This window comes from Pteropus alecto, unplaced genomic scaffold (genome assembly GCF_000325575.1).
Source record: "Pteropus alecto unplaced genomic scaffold, ASM32557v1 scaffold215, whole genome shotgun sequence".
NCBI lineage: Eukaryota > Metazoa > Chordata > Mammalia > Chiroptera > Pteropodidae > Pteropus > Pteropus alecto.
This window is the reverse complement of record NW_006436287.1, coordinates 352,957-367,436: the sequence shown is the minus strand read 5'-3', so window position 1 is coordinate 367,436 and position 14,480 is coordinate 352,957. Positions and strand designations below refer to the sequence as shown.

General features: G+C 47.2%; 1 protein-coding gene across 6 annotated transcripts in view; it reads right to left on the bottom strand.

Annotated features, from left to right (window-relative positions):
- Positions 1-1,383: 1,383 nt before the first annotated feature.
- The window catches only part of UPK2 (uroplakin 2), a 22,345-nt gene continuing 9,248 nt past the window's right edge, over positions 1,384-14,480 (bottom strand). Inside the window, exons 2-7 of one of the 6 annotated variants that reach the window (XR_003046539.1) lie at positions 9,126-9,309; positions 4,262-4,318; positions 2,922-3,053; positions 2,604-2,742; positions 2,271-2,341; positions 1,385-1,860 (exon numbers count right to left, since the gene is read on the bottom strand). Coding sequence is in view for 1 of the 6 variants with exons in the window: in XM_025047317.1 (XP_024903085.1) it covers positions 1,724-1,860; positions 2,271-2,341; positions 2,604-2,742; positions 2,922-3,053; positions 3,528-3,603 (555 nt within the window). In the remaining 5 variants the exon portion in view is untranslated. The other 5 variants (XM_025047317.1, XR_003046542.1, XR_003046541.1 and 2 more) reach the window with 5 other exon arrangements.

The following is a 14,480-nucleotide window of genomic DNA, read 5'->3' as shown; positions in this document are numbered from 1 at the left end:
GGCCCACCCAAACAAAGAAGAGTCCCAGTGTTCACCTCCTCTCTCATTTTTCATAGCACTTACCACATTTTTTACTTATTTACTTGTTCACATTTTGGGGAGTCTGTCTCTTCCGCTAAGTTCCGTGAGGGAGGAGCAATGTCTTTTCACAGTTTATCCCTTCAGTAGCTCTTGGCACATAATAAGTGATCTGTTAATGTTTGTAGAAAGAATAAATATCGTCCTCTTCCATTGTCTCCTTCTCCTTAGCTCTTGGGTTACTATAGAGAGGCATCATTAAGACTATTGTTCCAGCATCTTCCAACTCTAATTTTTTATTGTTTCACAGAATTTTTGGCACTTTCCCAGACCCTTCCTCCTCTTTAGTGGCTTGTTTATTTTTTGGTTTGTTCATTTATTCAACAAGTATTTATTGAGTACTACGTACTGTGTCCCAGGCACTGTGGAGCAGAGGTACTATAGGCCCTTGGGAGCAAAGTGACTGCTCTCAGGGAAGGTATAGTCTGGTGGGGGAGGCAATTGAATAATAACATAAACATATAATTATAAGCCATAGTAATGCTATGAGAGATAATCCAGGAGAACCTAATTTAATCAGGGGATGGCAGTATGAGAACACTTCCTTGGAGAAGCATTAACTATGCAAATAGGAGATGGGGGTGGGGCAGTCTTAAGAGCAGACTCGGCATATGGGATAGTCTGTGCAAAGGTCCCGAGGTAAGAGGGAACACAGAACATTGCGTTAACATGATGAGAGCAGAGGGGAAGTTAGGGGAGAAACCAAGGCTGGCCTTGAATGTCACCTTAAAGACTTTAGTCTTTAAGAACAATACAAAGATCACTGATCTTTAAAAGGAACATATATGGGAGAGAACAAAAGTGAATAAGAGTGACCACTCCTGCTCTTTTTCCTCAGTTACCAGACTGTACCACTCTTGTCCCTCTCCACCTAGGGTTCTTCCACTTCTGCTGTCTCCTCCTAGAGCCCTTTTAGCCTATTCTCTACTTCTCTCACTCCCTAGTACTCTATCCTTTGGTCTCACCCTGGTGGCTCTCTGTTTTTCTCCACTCGGAGCCTCTAATGTTTTCTCCAGCACTTCCCCTTGCTCTGCTAGCACCCCCACCGACTCACCCACCCAAAGGCCCTCAGACCTCTAGGCCCCCACATGGGGCACTAGCCCCTGGTTGGGTGGCCTGCTGCAGAGTGTGCAAAACCCACAACCCAGGTGTGTGGCCGAGAATTCTGACTCCTGGGTTCTTATTTCATCCAGCCCCTTCCTGCCTCCTGAAAAAAGCAACTCTGGGGCTTTGGGCACCTGCAGCCTAGACATAGATTCTATAGATTCACGCCAAAGTGAAGCCTACAGAAGGGAGACACACAGCAGAGGTGGCATCCAACTTTATTGTAGGGACTTTGTTTACTGAGGAGGGTGAATTGTTGTTGGGGGTAATGAAAGAGGTGAAAGGGGAGGAAAATCAATTTTGACAGGAGTGGGGTGAGAAAAATAATAGGGAGCGTTGGGTGAAGATGAAGCATTAGGGGACAGAAGAAAGGCAGAGGGAGGGAAGGGAGGTGAAGAAACCGATAGGGCCAAAGACTCGTGATTGAGGACTGGGAGCAGGCAATCTTTACAGGGGAGGAGGCAGGAGCAAAGCTCTGGGTTGGAGAGACAGATGGTGCCCTGGACTTCCTGGAGGAGCCCACTGCTCACTGCAGGCGTCCTCACTTTTGGGCACCCAGTGCCAGGGCAATGATGAAGCTCAGAACCAGCAGGAACATGGCGACAGAGAGCAGCACTGTGATGACCACCATTCCGCCTGTCCGGGCCATTCCCAGCCCAATGGATTCCACCTTTCTTCCTGTCAGAAGAGAAAGTGGGGAGGCTTTTGTGGGCAGAAGGGACCCCTATCCTACTTGAGGTGCTCAGGCTAGCCCTTCATCCAGATATGCAACCAGCTATCTATTTATCTATTTATTCATCCACTGTCCAACTGATCAAGAGATGCAGACATCTATCAGGTAAACATTTATGAATCATCTCCTACATCACTCACCGGGGATAGAGAAATTAATAAGACACAATCCCTACTCACAAAGAACCTTTAGTTTAGCAGTGCAGGAAGATGAGTCAATGGGCAGTTAAAATGCCAAAGGCTGTGTTAGAATAGAGCTAAGGGAGCATAAGGAGGGGCAGCTGGGGGTGGGGGTGAAAGGGGCTAGAGAAGATTTTGGGGGCTTCGAGGTGTGAAAGGGAGCAGGTGTTACTTACGAGGAAGTGTCGACATTGGAATCTCTCTACTGGACTCAGTGGATGTGCCTTTCGTCACTAGGTAGGAAATGCTTTTGTTGGGGGCGGGGGGAGAGAAGAGGATCCTCTGTGAGGATCTTGGACTTGGGGAAGAGGGAGCCTCTCCCTTCACAGTCGTGCCTCCCGTTGTGTCCTCCTCTCCTCTGGGATAGGCCCATTCTTGACCCGTTTAGTGGTCCCCTCACTCTCTCCCCCATGTTTGCCACATCCCATCGCCACCACCAAATGTCAGGACCCAACTTCTCTTCCTGTACCCCCTCCCACAGGTGCTCCAGTCCTGGTTCTGGTACCTACTAGTATTTGGTTCCTGGCACGAGGTTTGTCACCTGGTAAGCACTGAGCCGGGTAACTGTGAAGCTAGCCCCGCTGTCCACCACACTCACCAACTCTCTTCGCCCACGGCATGGAGGCACCAAAAAGCTAGATTTCACCACTGGGTAGGAAATTGGGAGTGAAAAGCAGGGTTAAGTTTCTGGAAGCCCCAAGGAAAAGGGGTAGCATTTAGAGTGTGGTCCCAGGGAAGGGGTCAATAGGAAGGCATGCATGAAAGAAAGGATGCTGGGGATGTCCTGGGAAAGGACTAGGGGGATGCCTTGGAATGGGGTAGCAGACCTTTGCTGTCATTGGCTCTCCGGACCATCAGTGTGGCATTGCCCCCTGTGAGGTGACAGGGGGGCAAAGCAACTAGCAGGCTCTCCGTTAGTGCTGGGAACAGCAGACCAGAAAGGCTTGAGATGTTGAAGTCTGCTGGGGGCCAGGAGGGAGTTAAAGAGTAGGGGAGAATTCAATTCCTCTCCCCCACCATCATATCTGGTCCAGCCTCCAGAGGCCTTTCCTAAGGATGCGGTGTCCTCCCCTTCCACTCTGCATTCTACCGATTAAACACAGGCCTTTGCTGGTCCGACCACCAGGTGGCAGGCTTGGGCTGCAGAAGCTGGATACTCCCCCAAGTTGCCAGATGCTGGGTGCCAGGAGGAGGCAGCGCCCAACTTCACCCTGACCTGCAGCCTTGGGTCCTTCCTCACATCTCTCTGCCTTCTGGGTCTGGAAGAGGACCAGGAGTGTGCCCTTGGATCAGTGACGGATGCCTGGTCACTGCTATTGCTAGCCCTCCACCTCCAGCTGGCCAAATGAGCAACTCTTTCAGAGCCCTAGAAGGCACAGTGTCTCCTATCTAGGCTCCAACCCTTCCCCACCCCCACCAGAAATGACAGAGACCTGCAGCCCCTGGGGCCAGGAGAGCAAGCAGAAACAGGATCGAGGACAATGTTCTGCTGGGTAGCAGAGATGCCATAGCTGGGCTGGGAGCTGGAATGAGTGCTGGCAGGCTGCAGTTTTCTGAGGCAAGTGAGGCCCTGCCCCTGGGGTGGCTGGTTTTGTCCTGAGGGTGGGAGGGGCTGGAGGGGAATCTTGTCCAACCTGCCTCCTGGGCCCTACACCCTCAGGGGTTCCCCCAGACAGGTTTTTCAGGATGGGGAGCTGGCCCTCAGGCCAGAAGTAGAGATCTTGGCTGGATCTTGGTGGCTTAGTCAGCTGAAGAGAGGCAGGGTAACTAAGTCCCAGAAGAAATCACCCCTTCTTCTGAGACTCCAACATATAAGGGCACCAGTGTTCCTGCCTGCACATGCATGGGGAGGCAGGTTGTGGGAGATCTCTCCTCGAGGGCAGCAAGTCCTGAGGTTACTCTGGTGTACAGGAAGAGGAGAGTAACCCCGAGGAGCTCCCAAAAGGGTCCTGGCTGGGCAAGAATGGGAGGGAAATGAAAACTGGTAGTACGGGCAGCAGAGCCAAGGGTTCCAATTCTTGGTGTCCACTGAGGCCCAGGTACAGGTGCCGTAGGAGAGGCAGGGGTGTTTTGGCAAGGAGTGTATAGGGGTCCAGATTCCTCTGGAGAGTGGGGCCGAGGGTGCCAGGGAAGACTTCTGGAGAGACCAGAAGAGGTAGGCACTGACCTAGTCCAAGGGAGAGGGAGAGGGCACAGTCAGCCTTGGTCAGCAACCTTTGTTGAACTGGTTGAGAATAAAGAAGAGAAAGAGACTTGGTAAGAGAAAATGAAAAAGAGACACAACTTCTCTGACTGCATCCCCTACCCCTGTGCTCAGTTAGATAGAAATGAAGAAGGAACTATGAACAGAGCGAGAGGAGAGATGAGGAGAAAGCACTGGGCAGGGGCATTGCATGCTCTAACATATTAATCCTTACAGCCATCCTGGGTGGTAGATGTTCTTGGCTCCTTTTTTTTTAGATGTGAAAATTGAGACAGAGAGGTGGAGTCACTTGTGGAAAGTGAACACTGTCAAGAGAGGTTGTAGACATCTACAGAGACCTGAGAGCTCCACAGAGTGTTATGTATGTCTTTTTGCTCCATAAACATTCTATCTTCCCCAGTCCCAGGGAAGTGTCAGGGTCCTGGTAAGGAAGTGAGGGACTGGTGGGGTTGTGACCTTACCCCTGTGGTGGGAAGGGTAGGCTCAAAGCCTGGGGTACAAACAGGGGTGACAGTAAAAATAGAACTCACGGACCCCAGCAGAGGGTTGGAGAGTCTTAGACCAGTGCTTCTTCAAATTTGATGTTTGTATGAGTCACCAAGGGATCTCGTTAATATGCAGGTTCTGATTCAGTGGGTCCGAGGTGAAGCCTGAAATTCTGCATTTCTAACGAGCTTTCAGATAACACTGATTGATGTTAGTCTGAGAGGCCCACACTTTAAGTTGCCAGATGCTCTGTGTTACACATCGCCATATACACACACTCTGGACCCTCTTTGCTGAAGACCAGGGGAAAGTGTTTTTCCCCAATCTCCCAGGACAGGCTGCCTTTAGGTAAAGAATTAAATTCTATTTTCCCTGCACCTTGGTTTTCGTCCTCTTTTAGATCAGATTCTACTATCATTCTGCAAACTGAAAGAGAATCTTTTGTACATTGAGGAGAACTTTGGAGTAAGGGAACAGACTAAAAAGGTGGAATTCAAGGTTGAGGTGAGGGGCTCTTCCTGGTGCTCTTCAAATCCTGTCACTAGCCAGGAGGATGTTTACACTTGGGCTTGAAAGGTGTCTTTTTCCATTTCAGTCACAAACCAGGAAGCAGAAAGACAAAGAGTTTGGGTTTATTTCAGAGTGGCTGTGTTGGATTTACTCCTAAGCCCCATCCCTATCTGAAATCAAGTGAGACGGAATGGGGTAGGGGAAAGCAGAGCTCTGGCTAGATTTTAAAGGGATAAGAGGGCCCTGTGCCTTTAAACCCTCCTGTCTCCCTCCAACCCCCCTTCCCCACCTCTGGCCCTCCCCAGGTTTCTGGAGGAGCTGAGAGTTGCTGTCTTCTCCCTGCCCTGCCAAGCTGCTCACTGGCTGCTCTGGAGGCTGTGCTTTGTGGTCTCCATAGAAACCATTAGTTGCTAAGCAACAGAAGCATCATCTGTGCTGAGCTCTCGCGTCTAATTATCCCATCACAGTGGCTGAGAAGGGTTTGGGGAGCTGAGAGAAGGGGGAGGCCAAGCGCAAGAGCAAAAGGATAACTCTTTTAGCAAAGCAGATTCATTGACAACGCTGAAGTCATTTAAAGCCACAGCATCCTGTTCCTCTGGAGAATTTCCTTATGACTTGGAGTAAGGAAATTAGAGCCACAAATGCCTGACATCTTTCTCTTGCACAAACTCTTTCTAGGCTGTCTTACCCTTGGATTCTCGATTCTAAACTCTCTCAAGTTCCCTCCCCTGCTTCCCTCCTTCTAAATCCCATATTCAAGTTAACAAACATATATTAAGTAATAGATATGTCCCTGGAACTGTGCTAGGCACCAGGGATATAAAGGTAAGATAACTTTCTGCCCTCAAAGAGCTCCTAATCTCCCTATTCTGCCTGGACTGGAAGATTATCTCCTAAAACGGACCTACTCTTTCCGAATTATGGTACTTTTTTTTTCTTGAACTATGGTAGTTTTGCAACCAGAAGACCTCAGGTCAGAACCTCGGTCTGTCTGATACACTGATGGTTCTCTTTCCACAATGTCAGTCTTCTTCTTCCCAGTAAATTAAAAAAAATGTGTCTACTTGGCTCCATGGACATGTCAACCTCTAATAGGGACTATTGTCCTCTCAATGATGAGTGATACCACATAACTCTAGGTGAGTCACTTTGAACCTCAATTTTCTCACCTATAAAATGGGAAGACTCATTCATTCTCATTCATCTAGCAAGATATGACAGGCGTAAAAATGCTTTAAAATAAAGGTGCAGAAGGAATGCAGATCAACTGTTATAATCTGTAGGACACCCTGGGGAAAACCATGGGGACTTGAACTTAGAGGTTAAGATGCAGTGCTCACCAGATGTGGTCTGATGGGAAATGGCAGAGCAAAAGGCTGTAAGAATTTAAAAAATCTCAATCATTTAGTTGGAAAAGACCTGGATGTTCCATTTTTTCCCCTAATGTTGCCTATGATAAAACCACTCACCCAAATCTGCTTCCAGCTCTGTGACTTTGGCCAAGTTACCTGTCTAAGTACTATGAGCTGCAGTTTCCTCTTCTGTAGAAATGGTATAAAATCTGTCTCACTGGGATATTGTGACTATCACTCAAGCTAATTTATTTAAGAGTGTCTAGCACAGTATCTGGTTCAATAAATATTAATTTAAGTAATTCATCTTATCCTCTCCTTTTTATTAACCCTTAGTACAGATAAAGACTAGAGACTCAGAGGCAATAAATGACTTTCCTAAAGTCATAGAGTGAGTAGAGAATGAGGTAGGATAGAATTTAGAATTTGCTTTTCCATCTGTGTCATTGATGCAAAGGGAGATGAGTGAGCAGGAAAGGCAGTCTGAGGGGGAAAAAGTCATGACTGAGATTAGACCAGCTGTTCTTTGTATAGCAAGCATGCCATAGGGGTACCAGACACACAGTAAACATTTAATTCAGTAAACAGTTGTTGAACAACTCTTCTATGGTGAGTATTATGCTAGGTGGTAAGATACAGGGATGACAAGACACAGTTCCTGCTCTCAAGTTGCTGAGTCTTAAAGAATGAATCACAGTTAGCCTGATTGAAATATGGAAAGGGGATATTCCAAAAAGAGGGAGCAGCACAGAAAAGGCTCAGAGATGTAAATTATTTTGACACCTTCTGGGAACTATGAAATGTACATCTTAGCTCATTAGAAAGACTTATTCAAAGATGGGCATGGCGAGAGCTCTAGCTACTGGCAAGGTCACCAGTGGCTTTGTAGGCTGTGCTAAGGAAGTTGGCTTTCACCCTGAAGAAAACAGAAAGCTAATGAGGAGTTTTAATTGTGAAAAGATCATTCTGGAAACAATGTGGAAAACGGAATGGCAACAGGTAATAAATTAGTACATTGTATCTGGGTTGATTTCTATGGCCAATATATAGCAGAAGTGATGGTATGTCACTTCTGAGTCTAGATCATAAAAGGCATTGCATCTTCCTCCTTGTTCTTTTGTGATTGCTCTCTGGAGGACATGGAAGCATCTCTATGTGGAGCTCCACATGGCAAGGGATTGAGGTCTCTTGCAAACATCCATCAAGGAACTCAGACCTCTAGCCAACAGCCATGTGAATGAGCAACCTTGGAAGCATATCCTCCAGGCTCGGTCAAGCCTTCAGATGACTGTGGTCCAGGTCAATGGTTTTGCTGCAACTTCATAAGACACCCTGAACCAGAAATACCTAGCTAAGTCTCTCCCAAATTCCTGATTCTCAGAATAAATGTCTGTTTTTATAAATCACTAAGTTTTGGGGTGAGTTGTTATATGCTCTGAACATTTTCGTAATTGAGTATGTGAGTCTGGAGCAGAGGGGAGGTATGAGATAACGAAAGGGAAGATGAGCAATGGTTTAAAATCACGAATGTAGAAAAGAGTCCTTGAAGAGAGTAGCAGAAGGGAAGGAGATGAAAGCCAAGGGCAGGATACTGGGAAACAGCATTTAAAGGACAGACAGAGGGAGAGGAGCTGATGACGGAAGAATAAGAATTAGGAGGAAAATCAGGAGGGAGTGGATAGAGAGTTTCAAAAAAGAGGTGTCAAATGATTTGAAGGTAAGGACTGAGAGAGGTCCACCAGGCTTAGAATCTTGAGGGTTATGTATATCCTTAGGAGCAGCTTCCTGCAGGTGAGGAAGGCAGAAGCCAGACCGTAAGAGTCTAGAGATATCTGAGAGAAGTAGAATTAGAACTGCGTAGATTGCTCTTTGAAGAAGTTTGGCTGGGAGGAAAAGAAGACAGATAACTGGAGGGAAATTTGGGGTACAGAAAAGGCTTGTTTATTTTGCTTTTAAAGTGATTGATGCAGGAGAGAGGGGGTATAATTGATGGTGAACTTTCTGGAGGAGAAAGAAAATGGAGTTCGGATCAGAGGTGGAGGCATCAGCCTTTGGCCACAGAAACAACACTTTCTAGTAGAGGGAAGAATGGGGACAATGATGCAGAGAACTGTTATACTTTTTTTCGGGGGGTGGGGCGTGGGTAGGGAGATTGGAGTGGAAAAGGCTGGAGGGTAGAAGAAGTAAGTTAAGGGAGCTCTCCCCTGAAGGCCTCTGCTTTCTCTGGGAAGTAGAAAACTCAAGGGGAAGAAGGATTTGGGGCCTGAAAAGAGGTGAGAATTTGAAATTGCTGATGTAGGGAGAGGAGGATGTAGCTATCATGAGCCTTGAGGAAGGCTCTGTTTGGTGGTAATGGCCCAGATGACCTTGAGAACCTCTGGTCTTCAGGGGCACTGACTGTATTAGTCAGGGTTCTCCAGAGAAACAGAACCAACAGGATGTGTATATATAGAGAGATTTATTTTAAGGAGTTGGCTCACGTGATTGTGGAGGCTTGGCAAGTCCAAAATCTGATGGAGGAGACCAGCAGGCTAGAGACACAGGAAAAGAGTTGCAGTTCAAGTCCAAAGACAGTCTGCTGGCAGAAGACCTTCTTTCTTGGTGGGGAGAGAGGGAAGGTCACTCTGTTCTGTTAGGGTCTTCAATCAATTGGATGAGGCCCACCTACATTATGGAGTAATCCATTTTACTCAAAGTCCACTGATTTAAATGTTAATCTCATTTAAAACACACTTCACAGAAACAGCCAGAATAATGTTTGACCATCATGGCCCAGTCAAGTCGACACATAAAATTAACCATCACGCTCACCTTGACATTTTGGGAGTTTTTCAAATCACTCAACAGTTTGAGTGTAGAAATGATAAAATTGTCAGGTTGTACTGATTTAGAGTTTGGGTTTTCAAGGTATCGAAAGTTGAGGGCAAGAGTGAAGGGATGGAAAGTAAGATCTAGGCTAGTTATGAAAAGGAGTGATGTGACAGTGGAGTACTGAGCGGTAGGACTGTTTGGCGAGGTCAAGGTATAATAAAGGTGTGAGAGAAGTGAAAGAGCAGGGGAGTGTGGATGGGGCAGGATGTAGAGTGGTAGCCGTCTAGACGGTGCTGAGGAGAGAAAGTCAAAGTCCTTCTGGATGGATCAAAATGTTGTGAGGCCAGACAGGGGCCGCAGACCCCCGTGTCACCGGGGACCAGGCATATAACAAGATTAGTTAAACAAGGTGGGTGAAAGTGGGGCCAGCTAGAGAGTGTAGGAACAAGAGCTCTATCTATAGCAAGAGCTCTGCCCCATGCAGCTCTGAAGAGCTCCCTTGCAGAAAGGGGAACCTGGTGTGGCTATGCCTTCTCGCTTTTCCAAGAGAAGCCAGAAATCTAAATTTTCAGGTAAAATGTTCTTATTTTCAAATTTAAACTAATAAACATTATAAAAATGCACTTCGTGAGCCAAACAATGTATGTCATCCAGGCCAGCTTTGTCATTGTAGCATTCAGATTGTGCTTCCAGGGTGTTGGAAGGGGAGTAGGAATTTTGCTAGATGAGCAAAGAGGAAGGATTTTGAGGCTGAGGGGATAGAGGCTGGAGGGTTGTAGAAGCAGCAAGGGGTTCAGTGTAGCCAGGGGGCAGAGCCCTGGGAAGGGAGGATTGCAAGGAAAGGGGTGGAGTGCAGATGAGGAGACCTGTTTCCATGGACATGAGGAGGCTCTGATGGGTTTAAACAGGGAAGTGACATAATTCAGTTTAATTGTAGAAAGTTACTGTAAGAGTAGGTGGAGGCTGGATTGTGGGATAATTAAGCCTGCTCTTAGGCCTGAGGGAGAGCTACACAACAAATAATGATGGCCCGAATTAACATGAATTAATTTATTCAATAAATGTTTTTAAATGCCTTTGCAGCAGTCACCGTGCTAAGTGCTAGATAGTCAGAGGTAAATAAGACATTGTTTTTCCTGAAACTATGGTCTAGTGGGAGATACTGAAGGGTCCACTATTACACTGCATCAGGATTTTAGTAGAAGTAGTAATAAGAATAGCTATTATTTATTGAGTGCTAATCACATATCAAGAACTGTACTAAGTCCTTTATGTATTTTCTTGTTTAATCCTCATAACAACCTCGGTGAGGTGGGCACTGTTGTTATCCTCATTTTATTAATGAGGCAACTACATCAGAGAAGTTAAATGGCTTGCCAAGGAGACTCCTCACAGAAGGGGCAACTTACATGGTGGTCCTGAAGGGCTTCCTGAAGGAAGTGGTGAATAAGTGAAGACCTAAAATTTGCGTAGTAATTAGCAGGGTGAAGGCAAAGAGAGGGGTGGCGACTGTTCTAGGCTGAGAGAACTGCAAAGGCTCAAGGTTAGAGAATGGACCCTTGGAGGTTTAGAGTGGGATTTGGGGAAGTCACTATAGAAGCAGCTGGGACCAGATGAAGAGCTTTGTAAGCCCCTTTAAGGAATTAATATTTTTATCCTAAGGATAAAAGGAAGCCGTTGAAGGGTTTTAAACTGAGAGTTATGATCAAATTTGTGCCTTATAAAGATGATTTTTGCTGCAATGTGTTGGACGAACAGCTGAGAGACATTTTAGATGTCTCTTGACATGCTGTTGAGATAAGATTCTAGGTAAAAGGTGATAAAAGAGATTTTTGGGTGACGGTTTGACTGGGAAAGCTATGGAAGGGGTGGAGAGCAGAATTAAGGATGCTTCCCAGGTATCAGCTTGGGCAGCTGGGTGGCTACTGGCACTGTTACAAGCTGGGGCATGCAGTGGGAATGGGAGGAGCAGATTTGTGGGGAAGGGGTAGAGATCTTTCAGTTTTGAACTTGCTGAATTGAGTGCCCGAAGATCACCCAGGTGGAGGTGTGGAAGGTGGTTGGATGCCTGGTCTGAAGCTCAGGAAGGTTGTCAGCACAGGTGTAACAGCTGTAGCCTTAGAGAGGAGTTCATCCCAAATGAGGTCAAGAACAGAGCCTGGGACACCAACATTTATGGGAAAAGGAAAAGAGGAGCCTGCAAAGGAGGCCGAGAGCTTTCCCTGAAAGAGAAAAGTGCCAGCAGGGAGTGGTACCCCAGGTGTGGGAAGAATACTTCCAGGAGCATGTTCCACAGCAGACTGGTCCACAGGGAAGGGAATAGATTTGGAATATGCTTCTTGGATTTGGCCAGTAGGAATCATGAGATTGCTTCAGTCTGGGAGGGAAGATGGAATGAGGAGAACTGGGCTGGGCAAGAGGGTATTAAAGGACTGAAGGTCTGGGCAGAGTGGGGTCTGGGAGTCAGTAAAGGGCTAAGAGACCAGACAGCCTGGGGAGAGCTGGTGTGATGGCCGAGAGTAGGGAAGAATCTTCTCTTCCTCCCTCCCCAGCAGTTCTTTAGACTCTTTGGCTGGGGCTGTGTACTCTTTTGAGTTGTCTTTAGGTACTAATGATGGGCACAGGGAAGGAGGGTCAGGAAAGGCTTCCTGGGACATTAGTAGGGTGTGGAGGAGGAGATGTGGACTGAAGGAAAAGCAGCAGGGAGCTCATCTGGGTCTGCCTTCCCTTCAGGCCTGAGGAGGAAGGAGAGCTCTCCCCCTCTACAGAGGTGCGGGCAGGGACATGGCATCTCTTGAGCCCAGCAGACAACGGACCCAACAGAATTGTGACCCTTAGACTTGGAGTTTAGCCATTTCTGACACCCCACTCCCCCAGGAATTTCTGGGTTAGGGTGTGGCTCAAGCCAGGCCCCAGAGAGAACAGGGAGATGTTTCAAGGTCACCACTGGGGGAACAGCAAAGTATGATGAGAAGGAGCCAGGCCCTTCGGAATCCCACCTCACCCTCGGGTAGGGAGGGGTGGTCTTGGCACAGCTACCCAAGGCCACACACAGCCCTGAACTCTGCCTTCTCCCACCTCCTCAGGCCCTGTTTGATATGCACATCAGATATGATGCCCTTTACAAAACTGCTATTTGTACAGAAGCCCAAGGGAAGGGGAGGGAAGCAGCTTCCCCTTCCAGCCACTTCCACTTGCAGAGACCTGCAATTAAATACTAACCCCTAGTCACTCCACTCACTAGCTCAGAGACTTGCAAAATGTGAGTGCTGACAGTTCCCCAGCTCCATACATGGTTTTGCTGGAAGATTCTCCTCAGCTCAGCTGGAAATGGCCCGGCCTCAAAGCTGCCCCCACCCACCACAGTCCTCTCCAACTCAGTCCTTCCTCACCATCTCCCAGCCTTGAGCTCAGAGCTCCCCTGTGGCTCCACTTAGCCCAGTCTGTCTGTGGCATATTTGCTGCAAGTCTCTAGATCTCTAAATATGGAGTAAGAGTCTTGAACTAGTCCATCTCCCAGCAGCTCCCATCTAAGGGTGCAGGAGAAGCCGGGGAATGGGAAACAGGCTCTGCAAGATAGGCAGAGGGCTAGGAGGAGAGTAAGTGGCTTTGGAGCAACAGCCCAGCTCAGGACCTTGATCTCAGTTTCCTGTCTATAAAGAAGCTGGTAAACCTCACAAGGCTGTGGAGCGAACTAAATAAAATAAGACATGAGGTGCCCAACAGTGTTTGGCACATAGCAGATTTTTAAAACAAGTTCCCTTTCCCTCTTCACTTTGGGGCTCTGATTAAGAAGCAAAAGGAGAAACTAGGGTTGAGGGAGAGAGCTCTCCTGGAGCCAGTGAAGCATATTGGAGTTGGGGGTACATATCTGTTCTGTTTCACCCCTGGAAAGGAGGAGAGTGCCAGAGCCCTGGGCCCCTCCGATGCTTCTTTTCTCACTGCACTCCTTGGTCTGGCCTTGGGGAGACCTCTGGGAAAGGGATTCTTCATGGGTGAAAGAAGGTCTGGTTGGAAGGGCCTGGTGTGAGGGCACTGCCTCTGGGTCTTGAACAACCCCTTCCCCTCTCCCCCAACTCATAATTTGAATTCTATTTCTACTCCCTCCTCTGGACCATCACCATGGCAACAGTTTTCTCAGTTGCACTTCGTTTCTTCTGCAAATCTTTTTTTCCTGCCCCCTCGTTCAATCTCTTTTTTCTCCTCTATTAGTCTGCATTCCTACATTCTCCTTGCTCTCAGCTTTCTCTCTCAGTTTGTTTCTTGCTCTCCATTTGTCCCTGCCTGCTTCTGTTCAGGTCTCTCTACAGCTTCCCTCCTGTCTCTCCTTTTTCAAGTCCATAATAAGTGGAGACTACTAGGAGATAGAATTCAGCTCAAAGGAAGGAAAAACAGATGTTCATAAATGGAATGGGCTGCCTTGGGAAGTGGTAAGCACCTTATTACTGGAGGTGTTCAAGAAGATGCTGATACACTGCTTGCCAGGGATATTGGCAGGGAGTTGGACATCAGAAAGGATTTAAAACAGGTAGTTGGTCTTTGAAACTCATTCCCACCAAAATTTGTAATTCCTCCTGCTTTTGCTCTTTCTGTACCCCTCACTGAACCCTCTGTGCTCCCCGTGACTGAAATCAGTTTCCTCTTTCTCCACCACGTCTACCTGAGGATGCAGCTGGCACTGTCTGCAGCAAGTCCACATCTTTTAATTACTTATCATCTTTTATTATTCTTAAAGTGTCCCCATCTTACGAGCTCCTTGTATTACAGGATAAAAACTTATTAATCATTGACTGTTCTCAACTTCCCTCTGTCCTGCCTCTCTTCATTCCCAAGATAATTTTATCCTTCACCTGTTGTTGGCAATCATGTCTTGGCCTGCTCAGTTCCAGGGCTTTTGTAATATCAAACTAGGAGAATAGGTGAGCGATAGGACAAGAGAGGCAGGGGACGGGCAACTTCCTTTTGTGTTAGGGAGAATCTGGGTAATAGGTGAAGAAAAAAGGAAAATGATGAAATCTGAGAGG